This window comes from Cyprinus carpio, chromosome A5 (assembly GCF_018340385.1).
Source record: "Cyprinus carpio isolate SPL01 chromosome A5, ASM1834038v1, whole genome shotgun sequence".
NCBI lineage: Eukaryota > Metazoa > Chordata > Actinopteri > Cypriniformes > Cyprinidae > Cyprinus > Cyprinus carpio.
This window is the reverse complement of record NC_056576.1, coordinates 15124615-15138599: the sequence shown is the minus strand read 5'-3', so window position 1 is coordinate 15138599 and position 13985 is coordinate 15124615. Positions and strand designations below refer to the sequence as shown.

The 13985-nt window shown below is 35.7% G+C and overlaps 2 protein-coding genes across 2 annotated transcripts; both read left to right on the top strand.

Moving 5' to 3' along the window:
- The first annotated feature begins 61 nt into the window (after positions 1–61).
- LOC109083640 (uncharacterized protein C9orf85 homolog) lies at positions 62–1843 on the top strand. The gene is made up of 4 exons (XM_019098417.2): positions 62–468; positions 596–702; positions 804–917; positions 1234–1843. Exons 1-4 carry the CDS (start codon positions 367–369, stop codon positions 1382–1384), a joined length of 474 nt encoding a protein of 157 aa, XP_018953962.1. The 5' UTR covers positions 62–366; the 3' UTR covers positions 1385–1843.
- A 5929-nt stretch (positions 1844–7772) lies between these two features.
- On the top strand, positions 7773–13331 carry LOC109083605 (guanine deaminase). The gene is given in 14 exon segments (XM_042754727.1): positions 7773–7987; positions 8181–8269; positions 8568–8739; positions 8879–8966; positions 9316–9415; positions 9554–9581; positions 9713–9820; positions 10585–10692; positions 11821–11918; positions 12028–12095; positions 12356–12502; positions 12598–12716; positions 12886–12913; positions 13091–13331. Coding segments are annotated over 14 exon segments (1347 nt in total). The 5' UTR covers positions 7773–7861; the 3' UTR covers positions 13159–13331.
- Positions 13332–13985: the final 654 nt, after the last annotated feature.

Sequence of the window (13985 nt, the reverse complement as noted above, 5' to 3'; positions counted from 1 at the left end):
AATGTCCAATCAGATTAGTGGACAGATACGCTCGACCAATCACATGCGTCCTCGCTGCACCAGGACAATGTCGAAAACACAATGTTGATTAATGATTTTACTGTTCTTGATGTGTAAATCTAGATAATGATACATTTGTTGAGCTACCAATAATTAGATATTACCGCTCAACATTTTTAACGTTTGCTGTGTTTTGTGAAGTTAGTAATCTTGCGTCTGAAGTTGAAAAGCAGCCAATTGCTATTTACTTCCGCTGTTTTCGCATTGCGTCAATACAGTCACTTTAACGCGTGAAGCCACGCGGTTTCTTACTCGGGTGATTTAAAACGGCCACTGTTTATATACTACATATATTTTAGTGTTAAAATGAGTTCACAAAAAGGAAATGTTTCCCGATCGCGAGCCCCAAAACACCAGAATGTAACAGCCTTCAGAAATGACAAGTATGGTGCAAGCGCACAAGTTAAGGTAAGCGCGTTTTAAAACAAACAGCGTAGAATCAGTTTTGTTTTCTTAAAGTGCATATAGTTGATTCGGTGTTTAGCTTATTGTTGAATGTGTTTTTGTGTGTAATCGTCCCTTATGATGTTCCCAGAAAGCCAAAGCTAAGGTTCATGATGGTCTGTGCCAGCACTGCAAAGATGTGCTAGAGTGGAAAGTCAAGTACAGCAAATATAAGCCCCTTACACAGCCACGAAAATGGTGAGATGAGGGAGGATTTACTGCATAGCAACAGATGAAAGGCAAATAAACTCCTCCACACCGAACCCATTTCTGAAATGTTGTTTCTGTGCCTTTTCTAGTGTGAAGTGTCTTCAGAAAACAGTGAAGGACGCCTATCACATCATATGCAAGCCATGTGGACTAAAGCTGGAGCTTTGTATTAAATGTGGGAAGAAGGAAGACATTGTCATTCCGTAAGTAGATTCAGGCCTCTTTAGACTGAACATTTACAGATATGTTTAAACAGTAGAGCACATGTGCCATCTTGTGGACATATGCATTAATGGTAAATTTACAGCAAAATATTCCTTTGTTAATTTATTTCTGGCCACTTTCACTGCTCTGTTATTAAATCAACTGCGCATCATTAGAGAAACTTCTTTAATAAGATTAATTAAAATGACTTCGTCTTGTATGTGTTGAAGTGTGTTAAACTATTAACTGTGACCAAAAATTAAGTTCTTATAATCCACAGTTGTTTTAGTGTATCTGTCTGGTTTTTGTTTTTAGACTTGACAAGAAGGAGGAAGAAGAGGTAGAGAACACCAGCAAGACAAATAATGAGAAAAGACTTGAGGAGGAAGAAGAGGATGAAGATTTTGATGACGTGGGCATTAGCAATGATGACTGTGATAGTGATTCAGCGGCGGAAGGAAATTGACACATGCAATTTTCTTTATGCTTTACTAGTAAACAACTAAACCCAAGAACAACATATCTAGGTAAACCTGAGGCTGGGTATTGGACATGTACTCACCTGTTCCCTGCTGTTAATTTGGGAAAGACTCCCAGGAGGTGTTTTCCTGTTGGCTGTAGTGATTGTTTGTTTTCATCTAGACCCCTAACTGTTATCTCGCAAGAACTGAAACAGTCATATGCTGAAGCCTCCAGACTTGTTTTATAAATCAACACAACCATTTTGATAGCATTCATGTTATTGAGAAGCTGTGTGAATTAAATGTTTAATGTGTTTAAATGAAGCACATTTGGTGGGGAAAAAACAGAAATGGGAAGTACTGATGAAACGGGTCCATTTAATAAAAGACCTACATGCAATTTTTGTACTGCTTAGACAGCTGTCTGTATAGAAAATACTTAATTACATTCAATGTTAAATCTACACCTTCATTGTCCTGTTTTATATCTTGTTGTCTGTGATTTAGATTTATTTTTTAACAGGTTTTGTTAGAAATATCCTCTTGCATAGCATTAAGAGTGGCTGCAAAAATACACGGGACCTACTTTATATTAAGCATCATTAGCTGTTATGTACTAACTTTTAAATGAAACATTTGCAATGAACCGATACATGTAATTACATAGTACTTCTTAATTTTTTTTTTTTAAAAATACATACATGTGATTACTGATGTAATTTCTGTAAATAGTGCTGTAATTACACCTTTTAACCCACCCTTAAACCTACCCATACCCCTAAACTTATCCCTAACCTTAACCATATCCCACCTCAAAAAAGTCAACTAGCCACCAATATAACAATAAGCACATTTGCATCTAATAAGTAATCTTTTCAAAATAAAAATAAACACATTCTAATCTAATAAATAACCTCATAATATAATTTCTGAATCAAATAAAAAAGTAAAACAACATAAATTAAAACAAAATCACATAACATAGCTCTGCAGAATATCTTTTCTGAATCAAAAGGTATAGTAACACATGTTAAATCACCATGTGATCACAGAAGTAATGCTATGAGTTCATAGCCAACTAGTCAGAATTATTCTATCCACAGATTTATATATTTATTTTTATTATGTAAGTTAATACAAGCCAAATGTAAAGTGAAAATGCGTTCAATGGCTGTACTCTTAAAAAGGAATAAATGTAAAATATTATCGTGATTTTAACAGTAAAAGACTGTAAAAATGCTACAGTAAAAACCTATTAATTTGATAACAGGAAAAACTAATGGATAATACATTTTACAGTAAAATACAGTTTTTGGAATTGGGAAAAATCTATTTACGGTATGTTAGTATTTTCCTTTTCACCTTATGGAAAAGCTGCTTGTGAGGAGCTGTGGTTTATCATGTGACTTTCTAATCCAACTGTTTTTGATGGTTATCAGTGTATTATTACTAAAGTACTAAACAGATTTCAGTACTTCAGAAGGGTTGGTATGTTAACATTATGTCAGGGTTCCTAAATGTAAATTTAAGTTAAATCCGTAAAACCTAAAATATTGCTACCATTTTTTTCTCTTTTTTTTTGTTGAGTAGATGTCACTGAAGGGCCAGAAAGGAGCTAGTATGGCTGAGTACGTACAACAGGGTAATATCCTAAATCCCAAAGTTAAAAAGTACCACAAAAGAAAAGAAAAAAACAAAATAACAAAAATACACTTAAAGTTCTAAACAAACACGATGTTACAAAACACAAAGAAACAAACTGTAAGCAGCAAAACCTACAATCAAACCACTTTCAGGGACACGTTTCTCAGACATGCATCAACGAGATATTAAGATATGAATATTATATTAAGCTGTCACTCTGGTGATGATGTCACCATACCGACCGTCATCACGCAGTGAATAAATGTAGCTTATGTGTAAAGGAATTTGTAACTTAATTTCAGTGAATCTTATCTGCAATGTAGAGTGTGAACCATTTTGTTCTGTTTCATTACAATGGCTTTTATTTTTGTTTGTATATGTAGTTTAAGTGTTTGTATATGTTGTTGTAAGGTTTGTTGAATAAGTCAGGTGAGTAATTTCCTAATATTGCATGAATCCTGTCATGTGTTCAAGTGTCAAATTTCCATGTACACTGTCATAGTTGAGTGAAGTGGTTACAAATTGACAATTATTATAAATATAATAATAAAAAAAAGTGATAGTGTTGATGGATGAGACATCACATGACCACAATTCATTTGAAAAGTGCACTTATCAATTTTGACCACATAATTTTTGTGTTGAAATAATGCTGATGTGCTAACTAAGGATAATACTATAAAATACTATACTTAATGTTCTGTCCTTTACAATAATTATTTATAAAGCAAATGTCAACAGATTGTTCTAATATAATCTAATGGGCAATTTGCACTGCAAGTGTGTGTAACGGATGAACTACTTCTGCTCTCCTGGACAAATAAGGATTTCTCACACTCTGCTGATCTGTGTTGCATGGAAACCTGGCTGAATGACGCCATTCCAGACCGCGCGCTCCATCTGCCCAACTTTCAGCTGTTTAGAGCAGATCGCGACACAGAATCAACAGGGAAATCGTGTGGCGGCTGGACATGCTTTTACATCAGTGAAAGGTGGTGTACAGATGTAACTGTGTTAAAGAAGATGTGCTGTCCTGATCTAGAAGTGCTCTTCATTAACTGCAAGCCGTTCTATTCGCCGCAGGAGTTTCACTCGTTCATTCTTGTGAGTGTTTACATTCCTCCGCAAGTGCATGTGAGCTCAGGTTTACAGAAACTCGCTGATCAGATCACGGAGACAGAACAACAACACCTGGACTCTGTTTTAATAATTTTCGGGGACTTTAATAAAGCAAATCTTTCCTGTGAATGGCCATAATACAGACAGCATGTTACATAATACAGACCAAGAACACAATGAATAAGGAGATTAGAGTGGCTAAAAAAACCTACGCTAAAAAGAATATCAGTTCACTTCCAATGACTCAGCTTCAGTGTGGAAAGGTCTGAAAGCCATCACAAACTAAAAAAAAAAATCCCCAAGAACTTATATTAAACAACAACTATCTAAAAACCTGAATGAGTTTTATTGTAGATTTGAAACACCCCACACCCGTTCTGACCATCTCTCTACACAACCGTTAACACCTCCTGCAGTCTCCCTTCCCCGCCCCCTCTGCACTTCAAATCAGTGAGGATGATGTGCACCAGGAAGAACAAAAAAAGAAAGGCACCAGGCCCAGATGGTGTTACACCAGCCTGTCTGGAAACCTGTCCTGACCAACTGGCCCCCATCTCTTCACAGATCTTCAACAGATCTCTGGAGTTGTGTGAAGTCCCTTCCTGCTTTAAATGCTCCACCATCATCCCCGTTCCAAAGAAACCCAAGATAACATGACTTAATGACTACAGACCTGTGGCTCTAACGTCTGTCGTCATGAAGTCGTTTGAAAAACTGGTTCTGGCTTATCTGAAGTACCTACCCATAATTTATTGCTAAAATAAGTAGGAAATGATAGCGGTCGCCTTGATTTTGCCAAGTAAGTCCCTGAATCAACATCTTTTGATGATCCTGGATCAACACTATTGTCCAAAAAATGGGACTTAACCCAATCCCTACCCCAAAACCTAACCCTACCCATAATTAATTTATTGCTAAAATAAGTAGGAAATGATAGCTGATTAACAAGGGTGTAGAAGCACCTAACTGTGATTGTAAGCCTAAAACAGATATTTCCTGAAAAGTTATATCTCAATTCTGATTGGTTGACTGGATGTTTATCCAGGAACATGTTGTACTTGGTGAAATCATGCTCACCGGATGATGCAGTAAACATGGGCCTGCACTTCATCCTGCAATATCTGGGACTTCTGTGAGGATCCTGTTTGTGGACTTTAGTACGGCTTTCAACACCATCATCCCAACAGCCCTCCAGACCAAACTGACCCAGTATTCTGTTCCTAGCTCTATCTGTCAGTGGATCCCCAGCTTTCTGACAGATAGGCAACAACTAGTGAGACTGGGGAAATTCATGTCAAACAGCCGCTCCACCAACACCGGAGCTCCTTAGTGATGTGTTCTCTCCCCACTGCTCTTCTCCCTCTACACCAACGACTGTACCTCTAAAGACCCCTCTGTCAAGCTCCTGAAGTTTGCAAACGACACTACAGTCATCCAAACAAACAACCACGATTACAACACTCCCAAAATAAAAGAGAATAACCAACTTCATGACAAATGCATTAAAAAAAACAAATAAATAAAAACAAAAAAAAAACCTGACAAAAAATTGTGATAGGCAAGAAACCCCCCTGCACACCCCCAACTCACCATCATAGACAGCACTGTAGCTCCAGTGGAGTCATTCAGATTTCGTGTTACCACCATCTCTCAGGACCTGAAGTGGGACAATCACATTGACTCCATTGTTAAAAAGGCCCAACAAAGGTTGTACTTCCTTCGCCAGCTGAGGAAGTTTAATCTGCCACAGGAGCTGCTGAAATAGTTCTACTCAGCCGTCATTGAGTCTGTCCTGTACACTTCAATAACTGTCTGGTTTGGTTCAGCTACAAAATCAGACATAAGAAGACTACAGAGAACGGTTCAGACTACTGAAAGGATTATTGGTGCTCCCCTGCCCACCCTTCAAGAACTGTATACATCCCGAGTGAGGAAAAGGGCTCAGAAAATCACTCTGGATCCCTCACATCCAAGTTATCCCATTTTGGAACTTTTGCCATCTGGCCGGTGCTTCAGAGCCGCAAATACCAGGACAGCCAGGCACAAGAACAGTTTCTTCCCCCAGGCAATCTTCCTCATGAACAGTTAAATGTTCCCGACTTTATGCAATAAAAATGTGCAATAACTAATTTATTTGTTCCCTGCATCTCACTCCATTCTATTCCATTTTATCATCTCATAGCTCCAACTTCTATTCCATTTTATCATCTATAGCACAATTTGTCCATAAATATTTTATATTTTTTTATTATTTTTATTATTTTTTTTATTTTTTTATATATATTTTTTTATTATTTTTATTATTTTTTTTATTTTTTTGTCTGTGTGTTGTCTCTGTGTACTGGAAGCTTATGTCACTAAAACAAATTCCTTGTATACGCAAGCATACTTGGCAATAAAGCTCTTTCTGATTCTGATTTCTGATTCTGAAACCTTTTGAAGAGGTAACTAAGGTAACAATTGTTCATTCATTCACTGTCATTTGAACGTAATGTGATCTTTCATAGTCTCTACAAACATACAATACAGCTAGCCCTTCCGCCTTCATTCTTATGAATTAGCACAGCCAAACATGACATTTCACAAATAATTTCAGTTCAATTCTTTTTTGTAAATGCAAATACAAAATAGAACCAAAACTATAACTTAGAACCTAATGAATTTTATAATTCATCTAATACCAATTCTTAATAATTATAGCACACAATTATTAACTGCTGGATATGTTCTATGTATAAGTTATTATTGCTTGTATATCTTTATCCTCAAACAAATCTATAGTTGTACTGTGGAGAGCGGACGGAAAGCCCTGAAAAGAGTTGAGCTTCCCCCCTCATCTACACCCAGCTGTGACCATCTACACTCCATGTGTGAGGAAAGCACCGAGGATCACCAGAGACTCCTGTCACCTGAGCCATGAACTGTTCTCAGTGTAACCATCAGGCAGATGGTACCGCAGTATCAGGACCTATACCAGCAGAATATGAGACAGCTTCTTCTCACAGTCCATCAGACTGCTGAACTCCTGACAATAACAACAACACTACACACCCACCCTTCCCTTACACTCTGACTGGCAGCACTGCAGCATGTATATGCTGACCACATCTTCTCCTCTGCTCTATGACAACCTAATTACACTAAACATCACACCATCAGCATTGTACAGCACATCAACTACTATCTAACAGCACCAACACTTACGTCACTGTTAGTTATATTTAAGTCTATACATAAATCAAATCAAATATCTCTATATTGTCACACATCGTGCACACAAATCGTGTATTTGGTTCTAGCGGGGAAGTTCTTATGTGCAAGACTTTGTGTCATGGCAGTAGAAACAACAAGATGTAAATACAATTTACAATTTAAGATGTAAATACTGCTCATACCCCAACCACGCGCCCCATGAGAGTGTGTAATAAAATAATAATATACACTTAAAAACGTGTATATTTTATTGTTGTTGTTGTTGTTGTTATTATTTGTAGCAGTGAGTATTTAAAAAATCTAAATCAAGAAAATAGGCGGTGGTGTGCGATCACCAATTACAAATCGTACCAATGGCGCATTAGAATTTGATTGGATGGACGCTATGACGCGCGTAGAGCTGCTGTAATAGTTACCGGTTTGTGACATACCCAGGAATTCTGCAATGATTCATGTCGTATATAAAAGTTCAGAGAAGTCACATTTGAAAAAATCTGTGTCAAAAAATGAATCGGAACGACACAACCGCGCGCATTGCGCACGTCTTCAGGGGAACATTTGTGCACTCCACATCGGGAGCTGCGGTTGAGATTCTGCAGAACTGTGTCTTAGGAGTCGACGATCAGGGCAAGGTGTGTTTAATTACAATTTGTGTCATCTCCTTTTGATTTTCTTTCGAAGATAAATGTACTAACTACATAATGTAGCCTACTATATATATTAAATTGTCATTTGCCAATGTATTTTATGCCATTTATAATGTACCTCAATTTTTATTTTTCTTCTTTTTTTTAGAATGATGATTTTTTTTTTCTTTCTGAACAGATTGCATTTATTGAAAATGATCGAGATGAGGAGAGTCTTTCAAAATTGTGGGGGTTTGGAGCTTCAGACATAAAACAGCTTGGACAACAGTGAGTACAGTACATCTATCAATATGAATTGTATAGTGTATATTCTATAGTCTAATATACGCAAGCCTTACATAAGTCAGTTCAGGGTGCACACAGTCGCTTTTGCATTCAGAACAACCATTCAGCAGGTAACAAAAGAGCAAAAACCATTTTGTAAACCAGCTTTGTGATGAACACGTCAATACAGTATTTGTGAAATAATAACCATGTACAAGTTGAAATCTTTCCATATCCATATCACCTTGTTGCAGTGCCATTGCTTAATTTTACTCAGTTAGCATTCAATTTTGCTCTACAGTGAGTTTCTAATGCCTGGAATGGTTGATACACACATTCATGCATCTCAGTATAGCTATACTGGCACCGCCTTAGACCTGCCTCTGCTGGAGTGGCTCAACACTTACACTTTCCCTGTGGAAGCCAAGTATAAAGACTTAGAGTTTGCCAATAATGTCTACACTAAAGTTGTGGTAAGCTCATTTAAATTGACTACATAACATCTAATTAAATTGATCTCTAAGGTAATTCATTGATGGAAATGATATGGATAAAGAATGCATGTTGCAAATATTTCCTTTTCCCTTTTTTGTTGACTGTTTGGCACTATAGAGAAGAACCTTAAAGAACGGCACCACTACTGCTTGTTATTTTGCCACAATACACACTGATGCCTCTCTTCTGCTTGGAGAGCTTGCAGGTAAAACACATGCAACCAAGGACACACATACAGTATAAGAATTTCCCCTGTGACTGTCTGTGTTGGCAAACACAAACACATCCTTTCTCTAACCTTTGGAGTTTGTTCTTGTCTCATATCTCTTTCCCCCCACATTTTTAAAAAAATACATTAATTTTTGCCTTTTTTTTCCATATTATGTAATAAGAGGTGCACTGTGACCTATCATTCTTGTCAATGTCAATATTATTTAAAAATAAGTCTGTATATAATAAAAAACCCACAATACAATAAATTAATCAATATAATAGATGGTGATATACAGTATTTTTGCCCCTTTTCCACTAGATAAGTGTTTTTTGAGGACTAGATAAGTTTGGACAAAGAGCTTTACAATAAAGTTTGTAAGACTGCAATTCTGCATGACAGTACAAAGAAAGTTCAAGCGAATGTAAAGAGGAGACAGATCGGTGAGTTTTGGAAGACTGTGTGACTGTACTGAAACAATAGTGTTAGTAAGCTCATGTACAATGTACAAAATGACTTATTTGAACCACAGTCTGATCAATGAACTTGAAGATTGAACTTTTTTTTTTTTTTTTTTGTAGTTTCATCAAAGAGCTTCTCAAAAAGAAGGTAAATAACAGGTTAATTTTTATTAATTTAATCGGTCTATTATAAAACTCTAGTTGTTATATTGATCAGAGTTGGAATTTAGTAGTTGTGCCTAAATTATTTCATCTATATATATTATCTGACTGTTTTAGTATCCGAAAGTTAAGCCTGTGGTTACTCCTCGATTCGCTCCTTCCTGTTCCTCCTCACTGCTCAGTGAATTGGGTGAAATTGCCAACAACAACAAGCTTCACATTCAGGTTTGTGCTCCTTTCACACATTAACATTAACTTGATAACTGTGATTTACAAAGGTTAAAATTCAAGTGGATTATGGCATTGTTCACATGGTAGACGTTGAAAGGTGGTATGATGACTTATTAGGCCCCGATCAGACAGAACGGGTTTTTCAGGTTTGAAAACATGACGTGCACTGCACTGCCTTTTTTCGGTCAACCGTTTTTTATTTAAAAAAGCAGTGTGCTGTGGCTTTTTTAAATGTTGCTAGGCAACTACTGAATCCGCTGTTGTGTCAGTCTTATCGAGGCGTACAGTGCATCCGTCATCGCAATGGAAGGCCTGCCTCTCCATTCATTCAATTGGACAATTGAAAAAAAAAAGTCTTTTCCCTCCCCATGTGTTCCCCGTGACCTAGTTTTCCTGTGTGTGTGTTTGATTGTTCATTGATCCCAGGTGTGTCTTGTCAATTACCCCATGCATTTAAGTTCCAGTCTGTGCTGTCTGTCTTTGTCCGGTATTGAATGTGAATGTCTTGTGCTACGTGTGTTCCTGTCTGCCCTGTGTAACCCATGTTGGAAGGATTAAAGTCTGTGTTCACTGTGAATTCTCCCCCGGGTCTCCTTGGTCCTTGCTCCTCACAGTAGCGTAGTCGGGACAATTATAAATAAATGCTGTAAATATTAACTGATATTCTAAACTCAATTGCTGTAAATCATAACATAAACACTAATAGACACTAAGTAAAATGATTATCACCTGTTTTTCTGCTATCATTAAACCTGTAGAGTCACATCAGTGAGAACAAAGGGGAAGTGGAGCTTGTGAAAACATTGTTCCCAGGCTGCAAATCCTACACTGATGTTTACCTCAAGCACAAGCTGCTTACAGATAGGGTGAGTGGTATTCAGAGATGGTCATTATACATAAAAAACCTGATGACATATATAAAGTGTATATAAAGTAATAAATTAGACAGAAAAAAATATATAAACATATGTTTATATATTTTTTCTGTCTAATTTATTACTTTATATATATATATTTTTCTTCTACATAGATTGTAGACTTTGTTACTGATTATTTAGTGAAATTTGTAGATTTTATGTTCTAAATTGTGTTGCAATGTGAATATATAACTTTAATGAGCATATACAGAGTCCAAGTGTAAAAGTTTGAAGTCTATGCATGACATAAGCAAATGTCAGTCATTGTTTAACAGTTTCATTTGTATTTCCATTACAAATACGGTCATTATTGGAAAACCACTTTACCTTAAAGTGTACTTGTAATGAGATCAATGAATTGTTACTTGCATTTCTTTTTCTTTTTTTTCTTTTTAAAAGGTGTAGTAATTTTAAACCACCTTTGCCCTTAAAAATGAATAAATAGGGAGGAACTCCTGGTGCAGAATGGGTTTGAGTCTTTAAAATTATATGCAGCTGTTTGCCAATATACAGTTTTGTGAGTTTATTTAAGAAGACATATATGTATCATTTCGTATAAAGTTGCACATATTTGATGAACCAATATGTTTTTATTGAGGTTTGTTGTCATTAGCCCTGTGGAATGTGGATGTAAAGGGCTTGCTTGGGAGGTTCTGAATCATGTGCTTTGTAAAATAAGTTTGTGATCAAGAGTTTAGAACAGTGGAGTGCATTGACATTTGTTTGAGCACACAAATTCCCTGCTCTGAATAGATGATGCTCTTCCTCACTGATCTAAGTGCAAATCATATTTCTGACTTATGAGACCTAAGATAAGATTATTTATTCATTACACTCTATTAACATTTGATAATTTTTAACAGAGTTTAATTTTTGATCATTTAGATAAATTTGGTTCTTTTTAGTGAACTGGCTCAAAAAAAAACTATTAATTCATTATTATTCTAAATATATGGAAAAGTTAGTTTGAAAAAAAGTTGTTATATTGAACCTTTGCAGAATCTTAGTTATATAAAAGGTTAGATTTAAGACTTGAAATTGATTTGGAATTTAAATTATTTAAACTGACTTTTGCAGACAGTAATGGCCCATGGTTGTCACCTAACTGATGAAGAACTGGAGATCTTCCATGAAACAGGATCTGCAATCTCTCACTGTCCAAACAGTAACATTTCGTAAGCACCTCAAGCCTTTTATTAGAAGTATTAATTTTCAGATCCCTTTAATATATTCTAATACATGTTATATAGATTTTTTCATTTATTGTCTCTTTTTCCATCCCAGGATTTGCAGTGGGATGCTAAATGTGCGCAATGTTTTGAACCACAAAGTGAAATTGGGCTTGGGGACAGGTGAACATTTTTGTGTTTCTATTACTGAATCCCTGATTAATAAATTGTTGCCATTTTGTACGTTGTAGAGGAATATTCTTTCTTAACAAAAGCTTTAAGATAATAGACTATAAATGTAAACTCAAATCATTTCATGTCCAGGTCTATGTATTTATTTGGTGAGTAGCCATGTATTTAGCAGGATATGTACAGTTGGTTATTATCCCTGGGATATTGTGTATTGACTTTGCATTACATGATTTTGTCTGTGCCATATGTAGATGTAGCAGCAGGCTACTCCCCATCCATGCTAGATGCTATGCGAAGAACTCTTGATACGTCCAAAGCCCTGACCATCCAGGACCCTCAGCATAAGACTCTGAGCTTTGAGGAGGTTTTCAGATTGGCTACCCTTGGAGGCAGTGAAGGTAAGATTCCATCACTCATTGACAAATAAATGTTATTTAATACTAGCACAGTACACTATATAAACTTGCCTGGTTTTTCTCCCCACTCCCTACAGCCCTCTCACTGGATGATCAGATTGGAAACTTTGTGGTAGGGAAGGACTTTGATGCCCTGCGTGTGAATGTTTGCGTTCCTGAAGGACCGATCGATTTGTTTCCTGGTGAAGGCCCCAAGGTTCGACAGATCTCTTACTGACCTTCCCGTCCTCATACTGAGAAAACAACATCATTTGGTTTAATGCTTTTAGTGTGTGATGCAAACACACAATATCAGTGAATATCTTTTGCATACATAAATTATAAAGAATGCCTCATTTGATGTGTATTTTGTTTTTTTTTAACAGGTCATTTTGGAGAAGTTTATAAATTTAGGTAAGTTGATGAAACATTTTGAAATGTTTATATATAGATATATATATATATATAACACATATATATATATATATATATATATATATATATATATATATATATACATACATACATATATCCCTTTAATTCAGAGATTCCTGTCTTATCTTAGTTCTTACATATATTTGTTTTGAAAAGGCGATGATCGAAATATTACTGAAGTCTACGTGGCTGGAAGACAAGTGGTTCAATTTCCAGATACATAGTTACTGTCTAGTTGTTTTTACCAGAATTATAATTTTAAGATCAAAGTTTAGATTTTCTAAAGGATGCTATAGATTTATATTAATATATTATATCAAAATATATTATGTTGTCTTCTGTTTACTAGTTGTGTTGATCATGGAAATTTTATATTAATCTACAACAAATTGACAATAAAAATGCTTTATGATGTTATTGTCATCCCGATTTTTTTCCCGTTTATTTAGGTATATTTATTTATTTTTCATTTATTATTCATTTATTTTTTGTTTCATGATAATACACTGCAAAACAGGTATTTGTGACACTCTCTTTCACACACAGCTCTGATCAGAGGCTCTCTGTCTCTGTCATTTCACTGTTTATGAGAGTCCTCAAGTAGGAACACAGCTCTCTGATTACATTTGCTTCATGCCCACTACATACAACAAACAGTTCTAATGTAGTGGCAGCTAGTAATTTATTCATACTTCTAGACTAGTTCTCAATGTTTTTGAACTGAAATTGAGCGGTCAGCATTTCAAGTGGTGACAGCAGTGTTCTGCAGTATGACATGCTACACATCTAAAATAATTTAAAATAGCATTTTCTAAGTATAGTTTGTATACACGAGTTAATAGACTATATGGAATTGTTATACTCAAAAATAGTGATTTGTCACACTGCAGGACTATTTAAATGAATTGTAATAAAATGACTGCTAAAATTATGCACTTTCCCTTATATATTTTAACAAAATCTTGAAAAGTTTGTTTATGTATGTATTTATTGTCTGCCAATTAATTTGGCAAAATAATTTATAACCACATGGTGGCGCTAAAAGACTGTG

What these genes read in the sequence shown, in the direction of transcription:
- LOC109083640 (XM_019098417.2), top strand. Translation starts at nt 367, where the DNA reads ATGAGTTCACAAAAAGGAAATGTTTCCCGATCGCGAGCCCCAAAACAC. An exon ending in CTTACACAGCCACGAAAATG is followed by an intron (nt 703 to 803) that starts GTGAGATGAGGG and finishes TGCCTTTTCTAG; the next exon opens with TGTGAAGTGTCTTCAGAAAA. An exon ending in AAGGAAGACATTGTCATTCC is followed by an intron (nt 918 to 1,233) that starts GTAAGTAGATTC and finishes TTTTGTTTTTAG; the next exon opens with ACTTGACAAGAAGGAGGAAG.